The sequence below is a fragment of the Dermochelys coriacea genome, chromosome 1, assembly GCF_009764565.3.
Source record: "Dermochelys coriacea isolate rDerCor1 chromosome 1, rDerCor1.pri.v4, whole genome shotgun sequence".
Classification (NCBI taxonomy): domain Eukaryota; kingdom Metazoa; phylum Chordata; order Testudines; family Dermochelyidae; genus Dermochelys; species Dermochelys coriacea.
The window spans coordinates 95,837,985-95,863,928 of record NC_050068.2 but is presented as its reverse complement, the minus strand read 5'-3'; the positions used below and the strand labels follow the sequence as shown (position 1 = coordinate 95,863,928).

The following is a 25,944-nucleotide window of genomic DNA, read 5'->3' as shown; positions in this document are numbered from 1 at the left end:
AGAGCAGCAGAATACAGACCCTGGACTTCAGAAAAGCAAACTTTGACTCCCTCAGGGAACTGATGGGCAGGAGCTCCTGGGAAAATAAGATGAGGGGGAAAGGAGTCCAGGAGAGCTCACTGTATTTTAAAGAATCCTTATTGAGGTTGCAGGAACAAACCATCCCAATGTGTAGAAAGAATAATAAATATGGCAGGGGACCAGCTTGGCTTAACAGTGAAATCTTTGCTGATCTTAAACACAAAAAAGAAGCTTACAAGAAGTGGAAGACTGGACAAATGACCAGGGAGGAGTATAAAAATATTGCTCAGGCATGTAGGAATGAAATCAGGAAGGCCAAATCACACTTGATTTGTTTTTTTTAGTTGCAGCTAGTAAGAGATGTTAAGAGTAACAAGAAGGGTTTCTACGGGTATGTTAGCAACAAGAGGAGGATCAGGGAAAGTGTGGGCCCCTTACTGAATGGGGGAGACAACCTAGTGACAGAGGATGTGGAAAAAGAAAATTTACTCAATGCTTTTTTTGCCGCTGTCTTCACAAACAAGGTTAGCTCCCAGACTACTACACTGGGCAGCACAGTATGGGGAGGTGACCAGCTCTCTGTGGAGAAAGAAGTGGTTCGGGACTATTTAGAAAAGCTGGACAAGCACAAGTCCATGGGGCCAGATGCACTGCATCCGAGAGTGCTAAAGGAGTTGGCGGATATGATTGCAGAGCCGTTGGCCATTACCTTTGAAAACTCATGGCGATTGGGCGAGGTCCCAGATGACTGGAAAAGGCTAATATAGTGCTTATCTTTAAAAAAGGGAAGGAGGAGGATCCGGGGAACTACAGACCAGTGAGCCTCACTTCAGTCCCTGGAAAAATCATGGAGCAGATCCTCAAGGACTCAATTTGCAAGCACTTTGAAATGAGGAAAGTGATCAGGAACAGTCAGCATGGATTCACCAAGGGCAAGTTATGCCTGACTAACCTATGATGGGATAACTGGCTCTGTGGATGAGGGGAAAGCAGTGAACATCTTATTCCTTGACTTTAGTAAAGCTTTTGATCTGGTGTCCCACAATATTCTTGCCAGCAAGTTAAAATAGTATGGGCTGGATGAATGGACTATAAGGTGGATAGAAAGCTGGCTAGATCATTGGGCTCAATGGGTAGTGATCAATGGCTCCATGTCTAGTTGGCAGTCGGTATCAAGCGGGGTGCACCAAGGGTCGGTCCTGGGGCCGGTTTTGTTCAATATCTTCATTAATGATCCGGAGGATGGCGTGATTGCACCCCCAGCAAGTTTGCAGATGACACTAAACTGGGAGGAGTGGTAAATACGCTGGAGGGTAAGGGATAGGATACAGAGAGACCTAGAAAAATTAGAGGATTGGACCAAAAGAAATCTGATGAGGTTCAACAAGGACAAGTGCAGAGTCCTTCACTTAGGAAGGAAGAATCCCATGCACTGCTACAAACTAGGGACCAAATGGCTAGGCAGCAGTTCTGCAGAAAAGGACCTAGGGGTTACAGTGGACGAGAAGCTGGATATGAGTCAACAGGGTGCCCTTGTTGCCAAGAAGGCTAACAGCATTTTGGGCTGTATAAGTAGGAGCATTGCCAGCAGATCGAGGAACGTGATCATTCCCCTCTATTCGACATTGGGGAGGCCTCATCTGGAGTACTGTGTCCAGTTTTGGGCCCCACACTACAAGAAGGATGTGGAAAAATTGGAAAGAGTCCAGCGAAGGGCAACAAAAATGATTGGGGTCTGGAGCACATGCCTTATGAGGAGAGGCTGGGGGAACCGGGATTGATTAGTCTGCAGAAGAGAAGAATGAGGGGGGATTTGATAGCTGCTTTCAACTACCTGAAAGGTGGTTCCAAAGAGGATGGATCTAGACTGTTCTCAGTTGTAGCAGATGACAGAACAAGGAGTAATGGTCTCAAGTTGCATTGGGAGAGGTTTAGGTTGGATATTAGGAAAAACTTTTTCACCAGGAGGGTGGTGAAGCACTGAAATGGGTTACCTAGGGAGGTGGTGGAATCTCCTTCCTTAGAGGTTTTTAAAGTCAGGCTTGACAAAGCCCTGTCTGGCATGATGTAGTTGGGGATTAGGTCCTGCTTTGAGCAGGGGTTGGACTAGATGACCTCCTGAGGTCCCTTCCAACCCTGATATTCTATGATTCTATCTGTTAAGCTAGGTTGATTAGCCAGGCGAAGCGTGGTATATTCCATGACATTTCTGTTTCTTTGCCTATAGGAATAGGCATACTGGGTCAAATCAGTGATCCATCTAGCCCAGTATACTGTCTTCTGATAGTGCCTGATACTAGGTGTTTCAGAGGGAATTAACAGAACAGGACAATTACCAAGTGATCCATTCCCAGCTTCTAGCATTCAGAGGCTTAGGGACATCTAGGGCATGGGTTGCATCCCTGATCATCTTGACTAACAGCCATTGATGAACCTATCCTCCATGAACTTATCTAATTCTGTTTTGAACCCAGTTATAGTTTTGGCCATCACAACCACACCTGGCAATGAGTTCCACAGGCTGTGCATTAAGTGAAGAAGTTAATTTTGTTTTAAATGTATTGCTTATGTGAAGGAGTAGAGTAAATAACACTTCCTTATTCACTTTCTTGGCACCATTCATGATTTTATAGATCTCCGTTGTATCCCCTCCTTAGTTGTGTCTTCCAAACTGAAAAGTCCCAGTTTTTTTAATCTTGCCTCATAAAAGAGAGGCGATGGAGTTTATTCCTCCTCATTCCCTTGCACACATGAGTAAGAACTGAGTGTCGGGGACCCTGGGTTTTGAACCCTCATACACAGGGCTCTTAGAAGCTAGTAAGTTCCAGTCTGCCACATAGGTGATGCTTTTAAATGCTGTATTCAATGAATTTCAAAATTTCAAGGAATGTTTCAAGTATCAGTGGGCAGAATCCTTTGCTTTTTGGTGAAAATCAGAAAACTGGAAGGGAGAAATGGAGGACACATAAGCACTCCTTGTGTCTGGATAGCAAAATTAGCAATTTCAGTACAGTGGTAACAGTTCAGAGTTACGAACTGACCGGCCACACGCACACCTCATTTGGAACCAGAACTACACAATCAGGCAGCAGCAGAGACCCAAAAATAAAATGCAAATGCAAATGCAGTACAGTACTGTGTTAAACATAAATTTTAAAAAAGGAAAGTTTAAAAAAAATTGGACAAGGTAAGGAAACTTTCTATGCTTTTTTCATTTAAATTAACATGGTTAAAAGCAGCATTTTTCTTTTGCATAGTAAAGTTTCAAAGTTGTATTAAGTCAATGTTCAATTGTAAACTTTGAAAGAACCATCATGATGTTTGTTCAAAGTTATGAAGAACCTCCATTCCTGAAGTTTTAGTTACAATAGAACCTCAGAGATATGTGATCTGTAGATCAAAGAACTGGTTAATCAAAGCCGTGAACACCTTCCAGCATAATATGCCCTATCTCAGCTCTGCTCATCCTCCTAATATTTTAAAAGTGTTGACAACCTCAATTACTTATCTCCAAGACAGAAACAAAAGAAATAAGAATGTTGGGGAGCCATGGAGAAGAAAGGGCATGGCAAAGAGAGTGAGGGACCCCTGCATGGAAGGAATGGGAGGCACATGGACCCCCTGGCATAGGGGATTGGGTAGAGAATGGAGTACTGTAGTATGAGCACAGAGGGGAAGGAGGGACACACGGCCCCTGGCTTGAGGGAGAATGAAGGACAATAGTATGATGGAGGGGGATATGGGAGTGACATACAGAGCCCCTTGATCAGGGGGTGGGTGGGCAGAGTTGACAAGAATCCCTGAAATAGAGGGGATGTGAGGATGGTCCACAGGGAGCTTGGGGGGAGAAATGGTATGCAAGTTGCCTATTTCCCCCTTCTCTCCATGTTGGGGCTCTTTGTGCCCATTCTGCCCAGAAGTGTCTGAAGCTCCTAGATTTGCTAACCAGATGCATGGGGCTCCATGTGTTATGCATTTCTCTCTCTACCTTAATTGGCCAATTAAGGTGCAGAGAGAAATGCACAAAAACAAATTCTGAAATATGCTTAGGTGTAGAAACTAATGTAATGTATGAACAGAACCATGGTAAGTGAAAACAAATGTGGGGGTTCACAGCTCAGTATTGAAGCGCAGATCATTGGGACTATTGGTGTGGCCGGGGATGGATCAGCTCTTTTAAAAAAAAAAAAAAAAAAAAAAAAAAAAAAAAATTTGAGCTGGTTTAAGGTTACACAGATGCCAGTCTTGCAAACAGTCATGTGCTTAACATGGAGTGTTACCATGGAACCACACACCTGTACATTTTAAGGCCATGTATAAGTATATGCACAATTGAGGTCAAAGATGCTGATATGTAGTTTATACAGTTTGTTGGAAAACTCTGAAATTGAACAAATTAGATGATTTTATTGATTTTTGGGGGGGGCGGGGGAAGTGGCTAGAAAAGCAGAACTTTAATTATAGAATAAAATTATTTCTCTAGTTTTTAATTCACTAACATTACATGCTTATTAAACAGATAAAAGAAACATTAGCAAATTAAAAAAAAGTGTATTTTTGTGTCAATTAGGGTTTTGTCTGTAGGCATCTGATATCCTAAAGTTCTCTCTATAATCGTAATTTAAAACAGAATTATTCTTTTTTTATACCTGCAGTGCATCACATGTGGTTGTGTCTCTTGTAGAAAACTATCCAAACTATCTGATTATAAATCTAGATAAGGTATGTTTTTGTGTTTTTCTTTTTTCTCTAAAGAAATGTGAAATAATATGAATCAGTTAATGTACAATATGTTGAAAGTTTGCTTGATATGGAAAGTTTTACATTAGACCTTGAATTTCTTAAAATTCAGAGATGGCACATTTTATGTGCTAATTTAGGGCCTGATCCAAAGCCCACCTCAATTCTGCTAACATGTTCTTTGTTTCACATACCTTAACTCTAACAAACAAAGTGTTTTTTTATTTGGAGTAGCCATGAGTTTCAAATCCGCTTCTCAGCGATGTCATGCTTTCTACAGTAGGTTTGAAACTCCTACTCCAGACAACTTATTTGGTTAGACAGTGGTTCTCAATCAGGGATATGCAGAGGCCTTCCAGGGGGTACATCAACTCATCTAGATGTTTGCCTAGTTTTACAACAGGCTACATAAAAAAGCACTAGCGAAGTCAGTACAAACTAAAATTTCTTAGACTTGTTTAATTACTCGATATAATATACACTAAAATATAAGTACAATATTTATGTGGAAATTGATTTATTTTATAATATGGTAAAAATGGGAAAGTAATCAATTTTTCAGTAATAGTGTGCTGTGACACTTGTATTTTTATGTTTTATTTTGTAAGCAAGTGTTTTTTTTAAGTGAGGTGTAATTGGAGGTATGCAAGACAAATCAGACTCATGAAAGGGGTACAGTATTCTGGAAAGGCTGAGAGCCATTGGATTAGAGTAGAGATTGCTCAACTGCAGATCCCATAAAACACAATCACTGAAAATCTCCAAGTAAGGTAATCCTCAGAGCAAAACTTTCAAAGACTCTTCACCTTCACAACAAACGCTTTTGCACTTCCATAATATAACCAACTACAACAGCATGTGTCCTGGCAAAGTCTGGCCCAATCCTGAAAATACTGGTACAGAAACTTAACTTTACTCATGTGAGTAATCCCATTGTAGCAAATGCTTAATCATGTATGTATTCTTAGAATCAGAATCTATAATGTTATCTCTACAGGGTGAAAAAAACGAGTCTGGGAATTTTAAAAAGAGGATCACTTTCAAATGTTTCCTCTGCCAAAATTTAATATTTTACCCTAAAATTATTGAAAATTAAAGGACCCATGAGAGATTGTGTCTAAACTTTTAGACTGTTTTCAATTGAAGTTTTTTTTAAATTGAAATTTAATAGTGAGAAGTGTAAGGTTATGCATTTAGGGATTAATAACAAGAATTTTAGTTATAAGCTAGGGACGCATCAATTAGAAGTAACGGAAGAGGAGAAGGACCTTGGAGTATTGGTTGATCATAGGATGACTATGAGCTGCCAATGTGCTATGGCTGTGAAAAAAAGCTAATGCGGTTTTGGGATGCATCAGGAGAGTTATTTCCAGTAGGGATAAGGAGGTTTTAGTACTGTTATACAAGGCACTAGTGAGACCTCACCTGGAATACTGTGTGCAGTTCTGGTCTCCCATGTTTAAAAAGGATGAATTCAAACTGGAGCAGGTACAGAGAAGGATTACTAGGATGATCCGAGGAATGGAAAACTTGTCTTATGAAAGGAGACTTAAGGAGCTTGGCTTGTTTAGCCTAACTAAAAGAAGGTTGAGGGAAGATATGATTGCTCTCTATAAATATGTCAGAGGGATAAATACAGGAGAGGGAGAGGAATTATTTAAACTCAGTACCAATGTGGACACATTTCAGAGTAGCCGTGTTAGTCTATATTCGCAAAAAGAAAAGGAGTACAAATAAATTTGTTAGTCTCTAAGGTGCCACAAGTACTCCTTTTCTTAATGTGGACACAAAACAAATGGGTATAAACTGGCCACCAGGAAGTTTAGACTTGAAATTAGACGAAGGTTTCTAAACATCAGAGGAGTGAAGTTTTGGAATAGCCTTCCAAGGGAAGCAGTGGGGGCAAAAGATCTATCTGGCTTTAAGATTCTACGCGATAAGTTTATGGAGGAGATGGTATGATGGGATAATGTGATTTTGGTAATTAATTGATCTTTAAATATTCAGGGTAAAAAGGCCTAATCCCCTGAGATGGGATATTAGATGGATGGGATCTGAGTTACCCAGGAAAGAATTTTCTGTAGTATCTGGCTGGTGAATCTTGCCCATATGCTCAAGGTTTAGCTGATTGCCATATTTGGGGTCGGGAAGGAATTTTCCTCCAGGGCAGATTGGAAGAGGCCCTGGAGGTTTTTCGCCTTCCTCTGTAGCATGGGGCACGGGTCACTTGCTGGAGGATTCTCTGCTCCTTGAAGTCTTTAAACCACGATTTGAGGACTTCAATAGCTCAGACATAGGTGAGGTTTTTCATAAGAGTGGGTGGGTGAGACTCTGTGGCTTGCGTTATGCAGGAGGTCGGACTAGATGATCAGAATGGTCCCTTCTGACCTTGGTATCTATGAAGCATAAAACAGAAGTGTTTTAGTCCTGCTTTATGTGAAAATCCTAATGTAACTAAGTACTGAGGTGCTGTAGAGGGCGTCTCGCTAACAGTAATGCCACTGGTTTGTGTCCTGAGAATATGGGGATCGAGCAGTCCCTCCAGAAGATTTAAGGGCAGTTGGTTGATAAATACTAGACAAAATAGCATTTTTAAAATATTTAAACCTTTTTGTGTCCCAGTGCACCTAAGTGGTTCTTATATAAAGCACAAAGAGTTAGTTGAGTGTTTTGGCTGGTCACAATACTTTCTGTGCTCCTTTGCCTAAAAATACTTGAGGTCACTAATTGGCCTTGGAGTTATGATATTATGCAGTTGCATTATAAATCTGTTTATATACCTCAAAGAATTGTGCACAAAGTTGACTACACAACTTGTGACTTATTAATGATGTATCCATGGAACAATGACAAGGTCTTTTGAAATCTTCAGTGAATTAATCTAGTTTTCAGCAACTTTTTGAAAGCAGATTACGTCTGAAAGATTGTGAGGAAAAATCTCATTTAGAGACAGCTCAGCTGACAACTTCCATAAATTCCTTCCACACTGTCTATTCGAGAGCATTCATATGAAAATGGCTCTGTTTTGGAGGACTTAACTGTTTCTCATTTTTATTTGCCCATCTCATAATCATCTGTTTTGGCTACCAAATGATACCCAAGAGTTATGTTGTCAACAAAGTAAGTGTGGGCAGATGGATTAATTCTAGGGGACTAGGATTCTAAGATTTTATTTAATAGATTATTGCTAGATTTTTTCAATCACTGCATAATGACACACAATACACCTTTTTAACAGAGAATTTGACCTCTCTGCAGATCTATTTTTAAACAATAGTTTAGCACCTTCTCCTCAAGACTGTTAATTAGAGCATTGCTCAGTTAGTAAATAAGCAGAATCCAATATAGAATCTTTAAAGAAAACTCATCTTCATAGTAATCAGTTTTTTTTTTCCCCTTAAGCTGGACTATTGTGCAAGCTTGAAGAATCTTGAAACCATTTCTGACAAGCGAAACTACAAGTTTATCCAGGTATGGCAGCCTTTTTAGTAGCAAACTAGCAAGTTATGGTTGTAAAATCTAAGGTTGGACAGGCTTTTATATCTGGGCTTCTGCGGAACTGAGACCTGATTTGGAAATTGCTGTCATTTTCTTCTCATGGAACTATGGCTTCTGCTTTTGGTTACACTGTATAACTTCTACTTTTGGCCATGTGTATATGGATGTGGACATGGAATATTACTGCTTACTTCTGATACAGTTGCTATAATCTAAAAGTACATGCCACCAATGCATGGCGTAACCCCTCAAAACTGAAATACATAATTATAGACTAAAGGTTAGAATTTAATCAAGCCTCTGCATCATAATGGAGTTTTGTTTTACTCTCCTAACTTTTGGGCTAACTTTATGAATAACTGTACTTTGGAGTATCCAATACAGACCACTGCCAGAACAGAATACTGAATTATATGGGCTGCTAGTATGTTCTATTATGTAAATTCCTGTGCTCCTGTTGATCTGCTGGTAATGTTATCTGTTCCATGACTCAAAGTCTCAACTGTGCTTGGAAGATTTCACAAATGTGTGTTTAAACATAGCCTGTCCGTTTAGAAGCCTTAAATGCCTGTTTATCCTCTGGCTTCTTCTTTCCCACTATTCAGATATTCAGTTTAATAACATACGTGTAAACACGTGAAATGCTACGAGTTGAGTGGCATGACGGCTAAGGAGGCATGTGGCATTGCTGAAGAAGTGGTATTTACAGCTTTTATAAAGGTTACCAGTTTAAACCCAATTTGATACCACTGCCCTAGTCAGACTGATACAATGCCTGGTTATGGGATGGCATGATATAGATTCCAGGGAATGAGTGCAAGTGTAGACAGCAGAATGACCTTGTATGTGCATTAGTTATGAGTATTGAAGCGGAAATTCAAGATGAGAACACAGACATGAATCCTGAGCTTCTGTGACTAGAGGCTTTTCTGAATGCGGGAGTTTCTTTGGTATGCTGGTTTTTGCTATAACTAGTTTGATGTTGGTAGATCAGGTGGTTGGGCTGTTGTCATGGAGGTCTATGCTGCTGTTGAGCAGGTGCTGCTGGCTGATCATAGAACCTGGAAACACATAGAAAGTTATTGATGGTGGATTTGCACAGTGGCGTTTCGAATTGTATTGGGGTCATTGATGGGACCCAGGTGCCCAGTCTTTGTCCTCAAAACCAGACCTCAGAGTTCATTCGGAGAAAAGTGTATTTCACCAGGATGCTGCAAGATCTGGCTGATCACCATGGAAGGGCAACCAGGGTTAATATGGGTTAGTGTGGGAATCTGTGATGCTAGGAACTTTAGAAACTTGGCATTGTTTTGTGCAAGGAAAAATGGGACACTTGCTCCCAAGACCACATGAAAGTGAATGTTGGTGTGATTCCCCTATCATTCTGGGAGACTCAGCTTACCTGGCTTATGAAGGCTTACTGGGGGCTTGGATAGGAGAAAGGAGCTACTTTGTTAACGTTGTGAACGGTAAAAGAGGGTGCCTCTGCAAAATGTTCCAACAGGTCAGGGAGCCAAAGTCGAGGATGTGAATGTGGCATGGCTGCTGATGTAATAGGTATGTAACTTCATGTGTATGAGCTTGCCATGAGATGGAATCACACAGGGGCATACCTGGGAACATGCTAGTATTTAAACAGGATGGTGACATCCAGTCAAGATGATATCAGAGCGCTAGAGGGCATACAGGTAAACAGGCTGACCTAAATGTGAAACAGTGCACTGTGGGATGACAGTGGAAGGACTTCCAGAAGTGGTATGGTTAATCTGAAATAGGGAAGGGTCCATGCAAACCATATTCCAGTATAACTCACTCCAAAATATGTGTATCTTCCAAAGAAGATTAATTAAAGTGGGATAAGATACCAGATAAGGTTAAAAAAAAAACCCAGTGTGTGTGGACACAAGGCAATTTATACCTAATAATTTTCCTATATATAGACAAGCCCTACCATTAGGGTTTCTCCTGCTGGTTCTCCAGATAAAATTAGATTAGATGGTGTCCCCTCTTCTTTTAAAAACAATATACTGGTGTAGTAAAGAGCTTCTTTTCCCTGACAGATGAGGGGGATTGTTCTGCAAGTTACTTAAATCTTGCATGCCTTAGCTTCCTCTTTTTTAAAATGGGGATAATACTTCATTAAACACCTCACAAGGGTGTTGTGCGGATTAATTAGCTGATGTTTGTAAAGTGCTTCTGAAACTGGGAACAATGTTAATGTACAAAAAATTGGGCTGGTGATATATTTTAAGATTATGAGAGCATACTACAAAGTATGTAGTTATACCAAGAATTATGTGCTATGCATTGCAAGGGCCAAAACCAAAAGCCTGCAGGTTCTGATATGTGTATAATTTTAAGAGTATTGGCATTGTTCAGCATTCCCCACTGAAAATTACTGGAATTTTGATGACTCTCTGAAGGGTGTATTTCTCTGGAGGTAGAATAAGGAACACGCATTATTTTCAGAGTAGCAGCCGTGTTAGTCTGTATTCGCAAAAAGAAAAGGAGTACCCGTGGCACCTTAGAGACTAAAGCTTATGCTCTAATAAATTTGTTAGTCTCTAAGGTGCCACGGGTATTCCTTTTCTTTTTACACATTATTTTAAATCCTTCATTGACTTTTTGCAAACGCACTGGTTTCCGTAAAAATGGGAACTCGGCAGCCTACAGTAGAGTTGTCAAAATCTGTGAACCTTCAGTAGCAAAGGCTAAGTAATGCTGATGCTGTTTAAAGAGCATTTACAAGTGTGTGTTAGCTTTGAGGTGGAGAAATGGGAAAATGTCAACCTAATGTTTCCCTAGTGTGTGGTTTTTTTTGGGGGGGGGGGTTGGGTTTTTTTTGTTTTTTTTTGTTGTTTTTGGTGTGTAGCATTTTGAGCAAAGGTAAACTAACACCTTTGCCTGTGTAGTTATACAGAATAGTTATATTATTGGAACTATTGCCAGCCAATTCTGAAAACCATGAACTGGATCCTAGAATGATTTTCAGTTCATCTTCCTTTTTTTTTTTTTTAAAGCCAGTAGGTGTCGCTGTTCATTCACTAATAATTCATAACATCTTTATGGTTTATGTATAGTATAGCTAAAGCTTGTAAGTAGCTTGTATATTAGTGTTGGAGATATTTATAAAATTCCTAGGGTGGTAATTTAGCTTAATATTTAATGCGTAATGTACATACGTTAATCCCGAGATTTAAAAATCAAATATGATTCTGAATATATTGGAGAACCTTGCTTGAAAAGCATGAAGTACATTTCTGTTTCCTCATTTTTTAGAGGTAGCTATAGTTTGTTCTCTATTTATGCTTTCCTGTAGTTTATACATTGTTTTTGAATCACTTTTAAAAAAAATTAGATATGTGATTCTTTTCTTTGTTTTTAGCCATGCTTTTGCTTGCTCTTTGAAGACTTTACTTTTTTCCTATGGGCAGTTTTAATTTTCTGTTAACTGACTTATTCTTTCAAATAACAGAACTTTTGACCCTGTGGCTTAGCCTACGAATTCTGGCTTCATGAAGATTGTTTTAGGGGAGAGTTTTTTCACTTGCTGTTTTTGTGATAGTTCACATTCCAATTCATGAAAATGCATATTAACTTCGAAGTGTAAGTGCTGAAGTAAACTAATTAGATAATTTCAAAGATGTAATTTTTGCAGTTTTCTCTAATAAACTTAGTGTCTCTTGCCATTGTAATTCACTGTAATTTAAAAACTATTTTAACATTGATTGCGGCTAGTTCTAAAACTTTAAGAATATCCTTCTTTTATCACCAACAGGTTCTGACAAGGAGGCTGTTGGTTTGAATCCACACTCCCCTCATGAGATTGTGACTTTTTAATATTAACTTTATTCAATTAATGAGTATAGGTTAAATTAACTGGTCCTTTTATGTTTAAAGTAACATTTCTGCTATTTTAAGAGTATGGCTAGTTTGACTGCAAGTATGAGGGTTACACAGTATTTTATTTCTTTAGCTGTAAAATGTGTTGAGGGAACAACTGAATGACTTTTGGACATGATTTGGTAATTTATTTTATGTAATTATCAACAGAGTACTTCCCCTATGATTTTATGTTTATAGATTAACAGTAGTTGTGTTATAGGGTATTACAAATTAGGCACTGCGTATACCTCGCTGACCTAATTAGGCGACTCACACAGCTATTTGCCTTGCTATTTGAAGAGTGGGTTAGGAGTATGTTGGTGCAACTTCCAGTAGAATATATTTGCATCCAAAATGAGAATTTGGTGTGAGGGAAGAGAAACCGTACTAGCTGAAATGGAATTGTTCATCTCGCGGTTCCCCATTCCCTTCACCCTCTTCAGAAAAAAAATACATATTTCTATCTCATGAAAAAGGAAGTTTTGAGTAAAAAATTTCAACTATAACTTAAGAGCGTGAATTCAGGGCAGGCAGAGAGTCTGGAGGGGGAGAAGACTTTTATAGTATATTTTACGGTGATAGATGGCAATGCCAAAGGGTGCATTCTTCATAACTCTAAGCCAAATTTGTAAAGCCCTTACTCATGCTGGTGAGCATTTACTCATTGAGTTAGTCCCACTTGTATGTAAGGGCTTAGCTCTTTTTGATTCTCGAGTACTATGTTTTTTTTAAAATAAGCTATTCAATAAATATGGACTGACATGGTAGTATTACAAGTAATCAACAGGAATGCAGTCCTGAATAAAGTCATGGATAAAATGAACAAAACAGACTACATGCTGTTTTTACGCTATAGATAAAACTTGATAGAGTTAAGAGTCATGACTCCATTATTAAAAGCTGACTTGGATTGCTATCTTTGTTTTTAATCTAATTGTTTTTCTCTTTAGGGTGACATCTGTGAACCCCATTTTATAAAACTACTTTTTGAAACTGAGAAAATTGATATAGTACTACATTTTGCAGCACAAACCCACGTAGGTGAGCATTGTTGCATGTGGTTATTGTAATAAATCTTCTAGGTGTTTTGTTTGAAACAAGTAACCTATTCATATTGATGCTGTTTTCATTCTTGTCACTTCATATTAAACTAAAGGACGATAATTGTCTATTTATTATAGCAACACCAAGTAGCACTGTTAAGGCTCAGGGTCTGTCATCAAGGCTGGATTAAGGCATAAAATAACTAAGATACAGCTTAGGGCCTCACAATACGAGAGGCCTCTAAAAAAGAAAAAACAGACTCCATTTCAGATGTTATCAAAATCGGCTGATAAAGGAGATGGGGGGGAAAAGGAGATTCTCTCTAAATATAGACACTTTCATTCAAATATGACAAATGTACACATCTGGCTACACAAATACCCTTGACCTCTATTACCCTTCACTAATTGTTCATTATTGACAGGTGGGAGGCCAGGCTGAGGAAAAAAAACAATAATTGCACTTATAAAATTAGTATTTCTATGAGTAAGTCTGCTGTCAGTGTCCTAAGGCTGCATTTTTTTCGCCAGCTGCTTCTAGTATACCGTCCCCCTTGGCTGGTAATAGCTGGAAGGCCGTCATCTTTTGTTTACGGTCCAGCACGCTCAGTCATAGAGTGCCTTCATTCCTGTTTTTCTAAGTTTTCTAAAGAGTTAGTGTGTTCTTTCTTCTTTTGATCTTTTCATACATACTGTTGTGTATTTTAGGGCACACCGCTTTCTGCTTTATGCACTATTCATGCTTCACGTGATTGAATGTGCAGGTGATCTCTTATGGACTTGGGTCGAGTGTCTCTTGAGGATAAATTTGTGTTGGCTTCCCTCCGTGAGTTTCAAGAACTTTTACAGTAAATATCAGAGTGCTGACAAAAGGATAGATGGAGGGTTTTGAGAGAAGTGAAGGAAGGATATACTTGTATATCAAAATATTCTGAGTACTTGCTGAGCAAGTTATTTCAAACTATGTGCATATATGATTTATAGGCTTTAATAGGCTATGATATTCATTATATTTGCTTGAATATAGGCTAGTTTTTCTCACTTAATGCCTGTCTAGAGATTACCAGTCTCTTTTCTGGTAAATTTTCTCTTCCGCGCATATAGCTTGTTATCACTATGTGTCCGAGGTGTTTACTCGAGATTAATTAATGGTCTTGGAGGAGACAGAGGCTAGAGAAGTGAACACGAAGAGAACTTTTCTTGCAGCATTTTCTAGGCAGACATCTATCCGCCCCAAGCATTCTGTGCATCGAAAGTGACAAACTCCATAGCTTATAATTTGAGGACATCATCAGTGACTTTGCTCTCCAAAAATCACAAAGGAAAACATTTTAAATTTCAGTGTTAAAATTAATATGATGTGCAAATAGACATACGGCAGGTTGTACTGCTTCCTTTAAGTAAGCTGGTCTGTATAACTGATTTTGTGGTGTTGTAGATATAAAGTTTTCGTATCTACGAATTAAGAAATCATAGATGAAAATGTTAATTTGAAACTATTTTATAATGCAAACAGGCATATATTACAAGACATATGTTTTAGTTAGATTATTATTTGCCTTTGTGTATATGCGTATATAAAGCTTTTGTGTTTATATATTCAGTGTCCTTTCTATGAAAATAATAAATTTAATTTTTTTTTATGGTATGGGGCCTCTTACACTTGACATACCTTAGGGCTTCAAAATGTCATAATCCGGCCCTTTCTGTCAACATTTCTATTATAAACCTATTTTCAGAGGTTTATAATCAATGAGTCATGTAAACATCCAGGAAAGTGCAGAACGCCAAAAGATTTAAAAAAACCCCTACACTTAAGTGCCTAAATATGAACTAACATTATTCAATGGAACTGTCAAGAGAAGGTATCGATATGATAAAGTCCATTATTCATATGCCTTTTGACCTCCATTATCTGCTCTCTGCACCATAATTCATCTCCAATGGTGGTACTACTAACATTCCAAACTGAGTAGTTTCAGACAGCTCCTATTTTCTTAAAAGCTACCAGCTAGAGAAAATATTCTTTTACTCTTTTTTTTTTTTTTTCCCTCTTACCCCTCCCCCACACCATTCTCCCTCTCCCCCGAGAAATTATACTGGTATTAGGTGCCGGGCATGGTTCATTTCTGGTCCAGGGATAGGTTTAAAGTTTAGTATCACAGGACCATCCTGACTAGAATGGGACCTTTGTACCATTAGACAGGAAATTTCCTTCAAATTTGTTTCTGGCACTGTCAGTTCATGAGACTAGGCCTTAAAAGGTTACTTCAATGCCCTCCTCTCTCCTGCCCCACCTCCATGCACAATACCTTGAACATCTGTAGTACTTGTATTAGGAAAACCTGACTTTCTGGATTCTGAACTCCTTTTCACAAACCAAGACATTTGGATTGTAAGTCATTTGTGAGACTTTGAACTGGGTGATACCCCTTTTGCTCTCAGGTCAGATGTGAAAAGTGTCGCCTCTCCCCTTCTCTATACCCATTCATAAAACTGACCCCCTTCTCTAATGCTTCCCTTTTTTTACTAAAAAAAATTTGGCTTATGAACGAGTATGTACAGTAGTTAACTAACACTACTGTAAAGGCAAATATAAGTATTTGGCAACATTTTATTCCTGGTTATAGTTCACCCTAGAATTGGCCATGGTTTGTTACCAGGTACATGTTTGTCTTGGAGCAGATATTGGGAGTGTCTATATTTATCTTTGCCAATGAACATGATTATAATCAAGTAACTCAAGTTAAAACACCACCAAAAACTTTCATCTCTACAGTGCCTCATGATATGGTTCACTGTTAATCTCTTTATGCCAAGTCACCTTTTTAAAGTCTTCAGTGCCTGAATTGAAAACTTTTTTTCATTCTCTACCCTAGTGAGATTAAAGTTTAAAATAAACTTGTTCCGTTGTAGATCTTTCATTTTGGCGTACCCTGGAATTCACCTACGTGAATGTTTATGGCACTCATGTTCTGGTCACTGCTGCATATGAAGCCAGTGTGGAAAAGTTCATTTATGTCAGCACAGATGAAGTATATGGAGGTAGCATTGATGAGGTGAGCTTGAAAACACAGCTGTATTTTTTTGTACCTCTTCTTCTTGTTTTATGCATATTTTTAAAGATTTCAGACAGAACAAAATAAGATTTTAATAACTTCCCATGACTTCTGTGAATGAACTATCGTATACTGTCTGTGCTGTTCCTGAAGATGATGAAACTTATAAACAAGTACTGATTGTTACTAAAACATAGTTTAGTAACAGTCTCTTATTCATCATCTTTTATCATTTGTGCATTACATTTAATGCAAAATGCCTAGAACAATGGGTGGACAGTAAAAAAAAAAAAAAAAACAAATAAAATTGCATTTGAAGAAATAAATTTTAAGTGGTATGGAAAGAATGTCCTGTCACAAATTCTGCCCAGGGTGGTTTTGAGCCTGTCTTTATTTAAAGAACATTTTGTTCTTTCTGCCATTCTTTGTGTGTTGTCTACTTAGATTGTAAGCTTTATGTGGCAGGAACTTGTTTTGCTATATATTTAAGGGCTTGTGTACATGGTAAGTTACTGTGTGGCAAGCCCGGGTGTAAATCTGCATGGTTTGGCGAACTGCGCTTTCAAGTAGTAGTATGTCAAGTTGCACCCCTGGACATTCACTGAACTGTAGCAGTGACAACAGAGGATGTTACTGTGCAGCAATCTAGTGCACTGTAGATTCACACCCTGGGTTGCAACACAATAACTTTCCATGTAGAAAAGCCCTAAAATACCTACCACACTTTTGGGCATTTTGTAAATAAGGAAAGACATAGCCTTGTTTGACAGTTTGTGGCAGTGATTCCTTCATCAGTACACAAAATAATGGCGATAACCACTTCTCAGTATTGCAGGGAAACCTTACTGATTACTACCCATTCACAACTTCTTTTTTAATCCGCAGGGAGAATTGTACAATTTAAGCCAACTTTGATTAAAAGAAAGAGAAAAGGAATACTATTTCTCATAGATTAATCCCAAAATTGTTAAGACACATAGATCAACATAATTTGTTGGGGGAGGGTCAACATGGTTTAGTAAAGGGAAATCATGCCTCACCAATCTACTAGAACTCTTTGGGGGGTCAACAAGCATGTGGACGAGGGATCCAGTGGATGTAGTGTACTTAGATTTTCAAAAAGCCTTTAACAAGGTCCCTCACCAAAGGTTCCTAAGCAAAGTAAGCAATCATGGGATAAGAGGAAATGATCTGGAAAAAGGGGTAAATAGTGAGGTGGCAAAATTTGCAGATAGTTTAAGATCCAGGCAGACTGCAAAGAGCTACAAAAGGATCTCACAAAACTGGGTGACTGGACAACAAAATGGCAGATGAAATTCAATGTTGATAAACACAAAGTAATGCATATTGGAAAACATAATCCCAACTACACACATAAAATGATGGGATATAAATTAGCTGTTACCACTCAACAAAGAGATCTTGGAGTCATTATGGATAGTTCTCTGAAAACATCCACTCAATGTGCAGAGGCAATCAAAAAAGCAAGCAGAATGTTGGGAATCATTAAGAAAGGGATAGATAATATCATATTGCTGCTATATAAATCCATAATACGCCCACATCTTGAATACTGCATGCAGATGTGGTTGCCCCATTTCAAAAAAGATTTACTGGAATTGGAAAAGGTACAGAAAAGAACAAGAAAAATTATTAGAGGTATAGAACGGCATGAGGCGAGATTAATAAGACTGGAACTTTTCAGTTTGGAAAAGAGACGACTAAGGGGGGATATGTTTGAGGTCTATACAATCATGAGTGGTTTCAGAGTAGCAGCCGTGTTAGTCTGTATTCGCAAAAAGAAAAGGAGGACTTGTGGCACCTAAGAGACTAACAAATTTATTTATTATTATCATGAGTGGTATAGAGAAAGTAAATAAGGAAGTGTTATTTACTCCTGCTCATAACACAAGAACGAAGGGGTCACCAAATCAAATTAATAGGCAGCAGGTTTAAAACAAAAGGAAGTAGTTTTTCCACACAACGCTCAGTCAGTCTGTGGAACTCTTTGCCAGAGGATGTTGTAAAGGCCAAGACGATAACAGGGTTAAAAAAAGAACTAGATAAGTTCATGAACGATAGGTCCATCAATGGCCATTAGCCAGGATAGTCACGGATGGTGTCCCTGTTTGCCAGAAGCTAGGAATGAGCGATAGGGGATGGATCACTTGATGATTACCTGTTCTGTTCATTCCCTCGGGGCACCTGGCATTGGTCAATGTCGGAAGACAGGATACTGGGCTAGATGGACCTTTGGTCTGACCCAGTATGGCCACTCTTATGTTCTTGCACTAAGGAATTTTTATATGGCCTACTTTGGATCTATACCCATTTAACTAAGAGGTTCTCATCTCAGATCTACCAATTTGTAAGGTTACGCATCATAGCAAATTAGTGATAAGAAAGTCTTTATCAGTACCAATTGATTCTAAATTGCGGCAGACACCACTGGGATCGCAGGGGTATGTTGCTCTAAAAAACTCATCCAGTCTGGGGTATAGCTGTGTGGGGGTCTGGAGATTGCCTTCAAGAAAGTAGAGATTGGGTAGGAGGTTTTGTGCCATTGATCATGAGGATTTTAAAGTTTCCCCAAGATAAGTGGTGTGAATTTCATCACCATATCAGACAGAACCTCAGTCAGTCCCTTTACTAAGGCTATGTTTACACTGCACACTTTACAGGGGCACAGCTGTGCCACAACAGCAGTACGGTACACAGTAAGGTACACAGTGTAGCCACTCTTTGTCCGCAGGAGCGTTCTTCTGCTGACAAAATGGGGGGGGGTAGCTCTGTCGGCTGGAGAGAGTCTTCTGCTAGCAAAGTGCTGTCCGCATCAGCACTTTTTGTCTGTAAAACTTTTGTCCGTCAGAGGTGTGTTTTTTCACACCCCTGACCAACAAAAGTTTTACTGACGAAAGTGCAGTGTAGACATAGCCTAAAATTTGGACATCTGAAGGTCTGTAGATTAATAAAATGCCAGTTAGTTTTGTGTCTCCACTTGTAGGTTAAGTGGACTAGCTCTGTTGATTCTGTTTTGCATGAATTCTTCTTGCACCTGAACCCACAAGGGAATAGAATGGCTACGATGCTTGTGGATTTGGTCTCCTTAGGCCTGTGTTGTTAGAGTAGCCTCAAGGGGTGAGGTGAACTGAGACTGGGTCTGCAGTGTCAGCTAAATGTATGTGATGCATAAAAGAGCAGCTGACTTTTTGATGAAAAGTTCATAGATAGTGAAGGATTAGTTGGCCACTGATGTGCTGATCACCATGAGGTGAAGGTCTCAGTGTTTCTGCTTTGGCCTCATGAGGTAGGTGGCTGGCTGCTGATTGCCCTGGGCTTGATGTAACTGTCTGGGGGAGTCCATTCAAAATACTGTTTGACTGGCAAAGAGGATTCAGATAATTTTTGACTAGAGAGAAGTGAATACTGATGAATTAGCCTAGTAAGCCTTTGCAGTATGGCAGGAAGATGCATTTGTTTTGTAGGGTTCGGGTTTTTGCTTATTGCCTTCTAGTATGTTAATAGAAAAGGAGTATTTGTGGCACCTTAGAGACTAACAAATTTATTTGAGCATAAGTTTTCGTGAGCTACAGCTCACTTCATCGGATGCATTCAGTTAATGTGACCTTCTTCATTACTTGTACACTAAGTACATCAAGAATATTTCTTATGAAAAGGAGATTTTGACTTCAATGTGAATTTAAGGTATTGTTCTAAAATAGCATTTTCTTGGCATCATCCATGATTAAAAACACTAAACTCGTACATCTTTATGGCTTGTAGCTGTGACACCTGAGACAGACTGATCTTTTAAACGAAGCAGAGTTGGACATGTGTTTAAGTGGATGGGAGTCATTTGAGGAACCAGCTGCTGCATGATGTGGTGTTGATCCAAGGCATCTGTTCTGCACTGAACTCTGTATGGGCTGATTCCATTGATGTCAATGGGATCTGTCCATGTGGAACTCTGGAGGATTGAGGTCTAAATAAGAATTGAACTAATGTCCCACCAGTGTTGAGGTATGAATAATGTTTATGGTGTTAAGGCACTTTTCTGGAGATACTGGTTTACACAAGATGGAAAACAGAGATCCTTATCTTTTGAGGCTCTTTCACAAAGGTGAAGTATTTCTGAAAGTGTAAGAATGTTAGCCCTGCTGTTCTGGTCCATTTTCAGTATAGGCATTTATACTCTGCCTTAAATTTCTCCTTTGTTCTCAGATGAATGATGTATTCTTCACTTCCAGTACTGTCAAACAACTACTGTATTTTACTCCAGTTGTAGTAGAAATGGTCTGACCATAGCTTCAGTATGAAGCTTTAAAAACATTGCAGGATTCTTTGGGATGAAAGCTGTTATGTAATGAAAGTTGTAATTCTTTTTATTTCAGGAATTTGATGAAGCTTCACCCAAACGACCAACAAATCCTTATGCCTCATCTAAAGCAGCTGCAGAATGCTTTGTTCAGTCTTACTGGGAAAGGTATCGGGTAAGCTTATTCAGGTTTCAGAAGCTATAAGGTTCATTGCAATAGCATCCCTTCCATATATGTCAAAGGAAAATCTCCCACAATGTGTAAACACTGTGTGTAGGAATGTAAGCTCATATTAGATCTGAATGAATTATAGTTTTTAAATTGAGTTTGGATTTTGACATAAGTTAATAGGCGTGAAGCACATGACCAAAAATAATGAGATTATGAGAAAGAGGGATTGTTTGTTAAACTTATAGTGACCCTAGAAATATCTAAGGTTTGGGCTGAATATTGGAAATAATGAAAACATGATAGATTGGATACTACATGCAGTAAATGATTAGTTATGTAACTTTTGTTTAGAAAGACATGTGGAGTACAGTGGCTAGGGGAAAACACAGCAAAATAAGATAAGAAAACCCAGAAGAGAGCAAAGTGCAGCCCTAAACTGCTTCGGGTAACTTTCATTAAGGTCCAATAATCAGTAATGACATTATTTTTTTAGGAGTTCTTGGTACGGAAAAGCACTGACCCTTTTGGAGTCATGCCATGATAGAAAGGTACCTTCTGGGCCTGAATCTGTTACATTTTGGCTATTGCTTATAATTGTATCATTGCTGGGGTATAGAATATAAGGAAGTATATGCTTTCATTGATATTGTACTCCTGGGGGAATTCCATGCCAAAAAATAAAAAGTTCCACGCACAGTTATTTTAAAATTCTGCATATTTTGTCAAAATAACACAATATAATCACACCAGTTTCAATTATTTTTGGTCATTTATTTCAAAATGCCTGTCAGCAAGTACATCTGTAACAATACAGACAACAAAAAAGATTCAGGAAATGTTTTTTGACCAATATATTCCTTACTAGGCATATTAATACAGAACTCTGAGTAATAATTCATTTAAACTACAATACAGAATTGTATTTCCCGCATCCCTCAGAAGCAGTGCAAAGGTTTGGGGGTGTCAGGGGTAATGGAGGAGCTGAGGGTTAGGGAAGTAAATTGCTGGGAAGGAGTCTGGGTGTGAACTTGGATAGATATTAAAGAGGAGGGAGTTGTGTTGGGTATGGGTGGGAAAAATATGGAGCAGGTTTTTTGTGAGGGCGGAGAGGGATTGTTAGGGAGCTTCCCCTATGCAGATCCTGGCTGACCCCTAGCCTCTCCCATTCAGTCAGGCACATCTGCCCTTTGTAAAGATTGTCTCTTGTTTCATTGTAATTGTAAACTTCTGAATTTTCATCTTTCTTCTACCAGTCTATCAAAAATAACTCTAAATGCCCTAGTTTCTAAATTACAGCTAAACGTAAAAGAAATCATATATTCCAAAGTAGGGGTGTGCGAAGTTAAGGTAACCAAATTGCATTGTCTGCTCCCATGGGGAAAGCAACCTTCCATCTTTCCTTATTTATTTTTATTTGAAGCTTTAAATTACTATGTAGATCCTTGTTTGTTTAAACATTTCAATTGTAAACTGTCTTGCTTCATTCTTCATCATATTTTTTTCAGGCCTTTGAAGGTTCTTCATAAGTTTGTTGTCTTGGGATGGGGAAAACTCAGGAAAAGATGTCTGTTAGTGACAGTGAAACATTTCTTTTGAATAAGAAATGTCACATAAAGGCTCTTTATAGAGTCTACCGTATACATGTTTGTAGTGTACTCTAGACAGGAATGCAAATGAGAATGGGGATCAGAAACTTCTGTTGCTGACTGCATGTCTCCATCTCTAAACTGGAGGTACTTGTCTACTGGCAGGTGTGTCTTGGGGGTTCATTTATTCATAAAGTGCTTCCAGATATTTGGATAGGCACTACAAAATTGCAAATTGCTACTATTAATTGGTCGGTGAAGAAGCTAAAACAGTTTGAGTCTACAGTCCTTGACAGATAATACTCACGTGCTTAATATTTTAAAGTTCCCAGTTGTTATCACACGAAGCAGCAATGTTTATGGACCACATCAGTATCCAGAAAAAGTAAGTAAGTTAGATGCTTGTTTCTATCTTAACTCTCTAATCCATTGTAAAAAGGTGGTTTAGATGTTTTACTACTGTTTTTTTTTTGTTTGTTTGTTTGTTTGTTTTTGTTTTGGGGTTTCTTTTGTTTTGTTTTTTTTGGTCAGAATATACTTACAATGTTTTCCAAAGAAAATAATTTGTATCACAGGCAAAGTGGGTCAAGCTCAATTAGCACCATCTGGCCTAGTCTGATATTAATAACCTACCAAACTAACCACCTAGAATAGATGACTCATGTTGGTGGATGTAGGGGAAAGCAGGAACTACATTTCTCCAATAAAGCATTTGCTAGAGAGTCTCAAATATCTATTTGAGCATTGTCAGAATTTTTTACAGAGCTTCTAGATTTTCAGAGAATATTAGGGTGCCACAGGGATTGGTGTTAATTCCAGTCTTAATTAACAACTCCATTGATGATATGAAAGTGAGGTGAACAGTACGGTTTTTAAAAAATACCTCCGATATGAAAGAAGGTGGAGTTGCATCAGTAAAGACAAAAATAAACCTAAAAAAGTCAGAAATCTGGTCAGAAATGAAATTGAACTGGATTGCATTTGTCTAGGTTTATCTTGTGGAAAGGAATAATTCAAAATAGATATTAAATAGGATGGAGTTGTGTTTGTATTGCTACTATCTAAACATGGGATACATGTGGGTGATAGTGGATAAATGACAATGAAAGTTAATGAACATTTTGATGAAGAAATGCAACATTTTGCAAAAGCATATTTGTGCTATTTTTGTGAGGTTGTGCCTCTCTGCACTGCTTTTAGTTCTGACCATCTTGGAAAAATGTAGACAAACTGGAGGTAACTCATAGAAGAATAAAGAAAAAATATTTAGGGACTTAATGGATTGACTAATGAAGAGTCAAAATAAACTAAAATCTATAGCCGTTTATAGTTAGAAAAAAATAACTCCTGGAACAACCATTTTAAAGTTCTGTAGCAAGCCATATGTTTTTGATGAATACTTGGCCACAGCTGGATACCATGATTGCCAACTTAAGTACTTAGAGATAGCTTGGGACTCTTGCTCAAAAAGTAGTACCTTGATCTTTCTATCTTTGTGCCACGTTTGTGCTGTTTAGCTGGCAACTGTAGTAACCATTGTTTGTAGCTATTGATTTGTTACAGGTAGGTACCAGACGACCAAATTTTAACTCATGCTCACAGATGTTTTTTGCCTACATGGGGATGTTTGGGTGTGACAGCTCTTTGCAAGGTAGGATCATACTTGCTCAAGTGGTTAGCCCCATTTGCCTTGATCTTGCAAATGCTTTCACATGTGCTTAACTTTATGCACTGGAGTAACCCCATTGATGTCTATGGGACTCCTCATATGCATAAAGTTAAGCATCTTCATAGGATCAGGGCCTCACTGGCTCCCTAAAGAGAGTAAGATTTAAAACTACTGATCCTGTGATCTCCAGTGATTTTTAGAGCAGAAGATTATGAATTCTATTTCCCTATTCTGCTTATCTACTATTACACTGGTTTGTATCACAGAATCGGAGATCATATTTCCTGTCTCAAGTAAAATCCTTTGAACAGACTTCTGATATGTATATAAATGTTCACTTTGAACAAGAAAATAAATATGCATGTAACTTCCATGCTCAAGGAACTTTTAGCTTGGGTGTTAGGATGAATGTTGGAAGGCATGCATTCTCACAAATGCGCTTTTAAAGAAACCCTGAACTTTTTTCTATTAAACAGCTTTTAAAATTCAAATGGCTATATTATGTCAGTTCTTCCATTTAACTTTCAATTGTGTTTTGCTCTGTTTTAAATAGACCTTCTTTATGGGTGAAATCCTGGGCCCATTTACTTCAGTGAGGCCATGATTTCACCTTGCAAGTCCTTGTAGAGCTTCAGCTTTTTCTAAAATGAACAGACTTTATTTATTTATTGCTGTTTAGGTTATTCCAAAGTTTATATCTTTGTTGCATCAGAACAGGAAATGGTATGTAACTTGTTTTCTATGGTGTTTTTTTGGTTTGTGGCAGGGAGTATGTGGTGGAAAAGCTTTGGTTATAATTGTAATCAATGCAGTGATCTTCATAAATTTAATGTTTTTAAAATTAGTCCCATTATTAATCCGAGTATGTTCAGAACTTACTTGCATTTTAGTTGCATTGCAATCAGGAACCAAAAAAGGCTATTTTTAAAATTAACTTGAACAGAATCTTCTTTCAACCAAAAAGCATATTTGTCTGATTTTTAATAGTTTTATCCACTTAAAAATACACATCTAAATGTTGATAGAATAACTGGATACTTCTGTTTTTAAAAGAATTTTTTACACCACACAGTATCTTTTTTTCCTGTTTAGCTGCGTTCATGGTTCTGGGCTTCAAAGAAGGAATTTTCTTTACGCCACTGATGTAGTAGAAGCATTCCTTACTGTTCTAAAGAAGGGGAAGCCAGGTGAAATTTATAACATTGGAACCAATTTTGAAATGTCCATTGTACAGCTTGCTAAAGAATTAATCCATCTAGTAAGTAAACAATGTAGACAGTTCAGATATTTGTGGTTTCTTTTCTTCTTAATGGTACATCTGCAATTGAACTGCCGAGGATTTGAATTACTTTGGGCTTATGTGAGTTTAATGTTCAAAGGGTAGGAAAGATGAGGTTTGACAATCCCCTAGAGAGACAGAAGTGCCATAGATCCACAGAACTGGTAGCACAGGTATAGTGTACAAAACAGCTGTGAAAACTACGTCACACTACAGAATTTTGTCAGTCCTCCTGGGATCCTGACCTGGAAGAAATTATCTATAAGTCTGAAGGTAGCTCAGTCTCCATACTAATGCAATCTTCCTAGGTCTTGGGAGACCTGGGTTCAATTTCCTGCTCTGCCATAAACTTCCTGTGTGACCTTGGGCATGTAATTTAGCCTCTTAGTGCTTCAATTCCTCCTCTGTAAAATGGGATTGTGTGAGGATAAATACATTTAAAGACTTTGAAGGATTTTGAGATCTAGTGATTTAAAAGTGCTGTATAAGAAATAGGTGGTATTATTATTATTATTGTTTCTCACTGTTGCGAGGCTTTTTTTTTTTTTTTTTTTTTTTTAAAGGGGGCAGCACTGAGAGCTCTCCACCTGCTTTTCATGCAGGCTAATGACCAGTCATCAATTGACAACTACTTCTTGATACTGTCTATTTCATTTTGGTCAGGGAATGTGGAATTG

The 25,944-nt window shown here is 38.3% G+C and overlaps 1 protein-coding gene across 3 annotated transcripts in view; it reads left to right on the top strand.

Annotated features, from left to right (window-relative positions):
- Positions 1 to 25,944, top strand: part of TGDS (TDP-glucose 4,6-dehydratase) — a 35,808-nt gene that overhangs the window by 3,762 nt on the left and 6,102 nt on the right. For 2 of the 3 annotated variants that reach the window (XM_038395963.2, XM_043504660.1), the window contains exons 2-9: positions 4,677 to 4,743; positions 8,164 to 8,232; positions 13,095 to 13,185; positions 16,104 to 16,246; positions 20,638 to 20,736; positions 22,645 to 22,704; positions 24,668 to 24,711; positions 25,081 to 25,246. In XM_038395963.2, coding sequence (XP_038251891.1) covers positions 4,677 to 4,743; positions 8,164 to 8,232; positions 13,095 to 13,185; positions 16,104 to 16,246; positions 20,638 to 20,736; positions 22,645 to 22,704; positions 24,668 to 24,711; positions 25,081 to 25,246 — 739 coding nt within the window. The remainder of the gene's footprint in view (positions 1 to 4,676; positions 4,744 to 8,163; positions 8,233 to 13,094; positions 13,186 to 16,103; positions 16,247 to 20,637; positions 20,737 to 22,644; positions 22,705 to 24,667; positions 24,712 to 25,080; positions 25,247 to 25,944) is intronic. The other variant, XM_043504661.1, reaches the window with a different exon arrangement.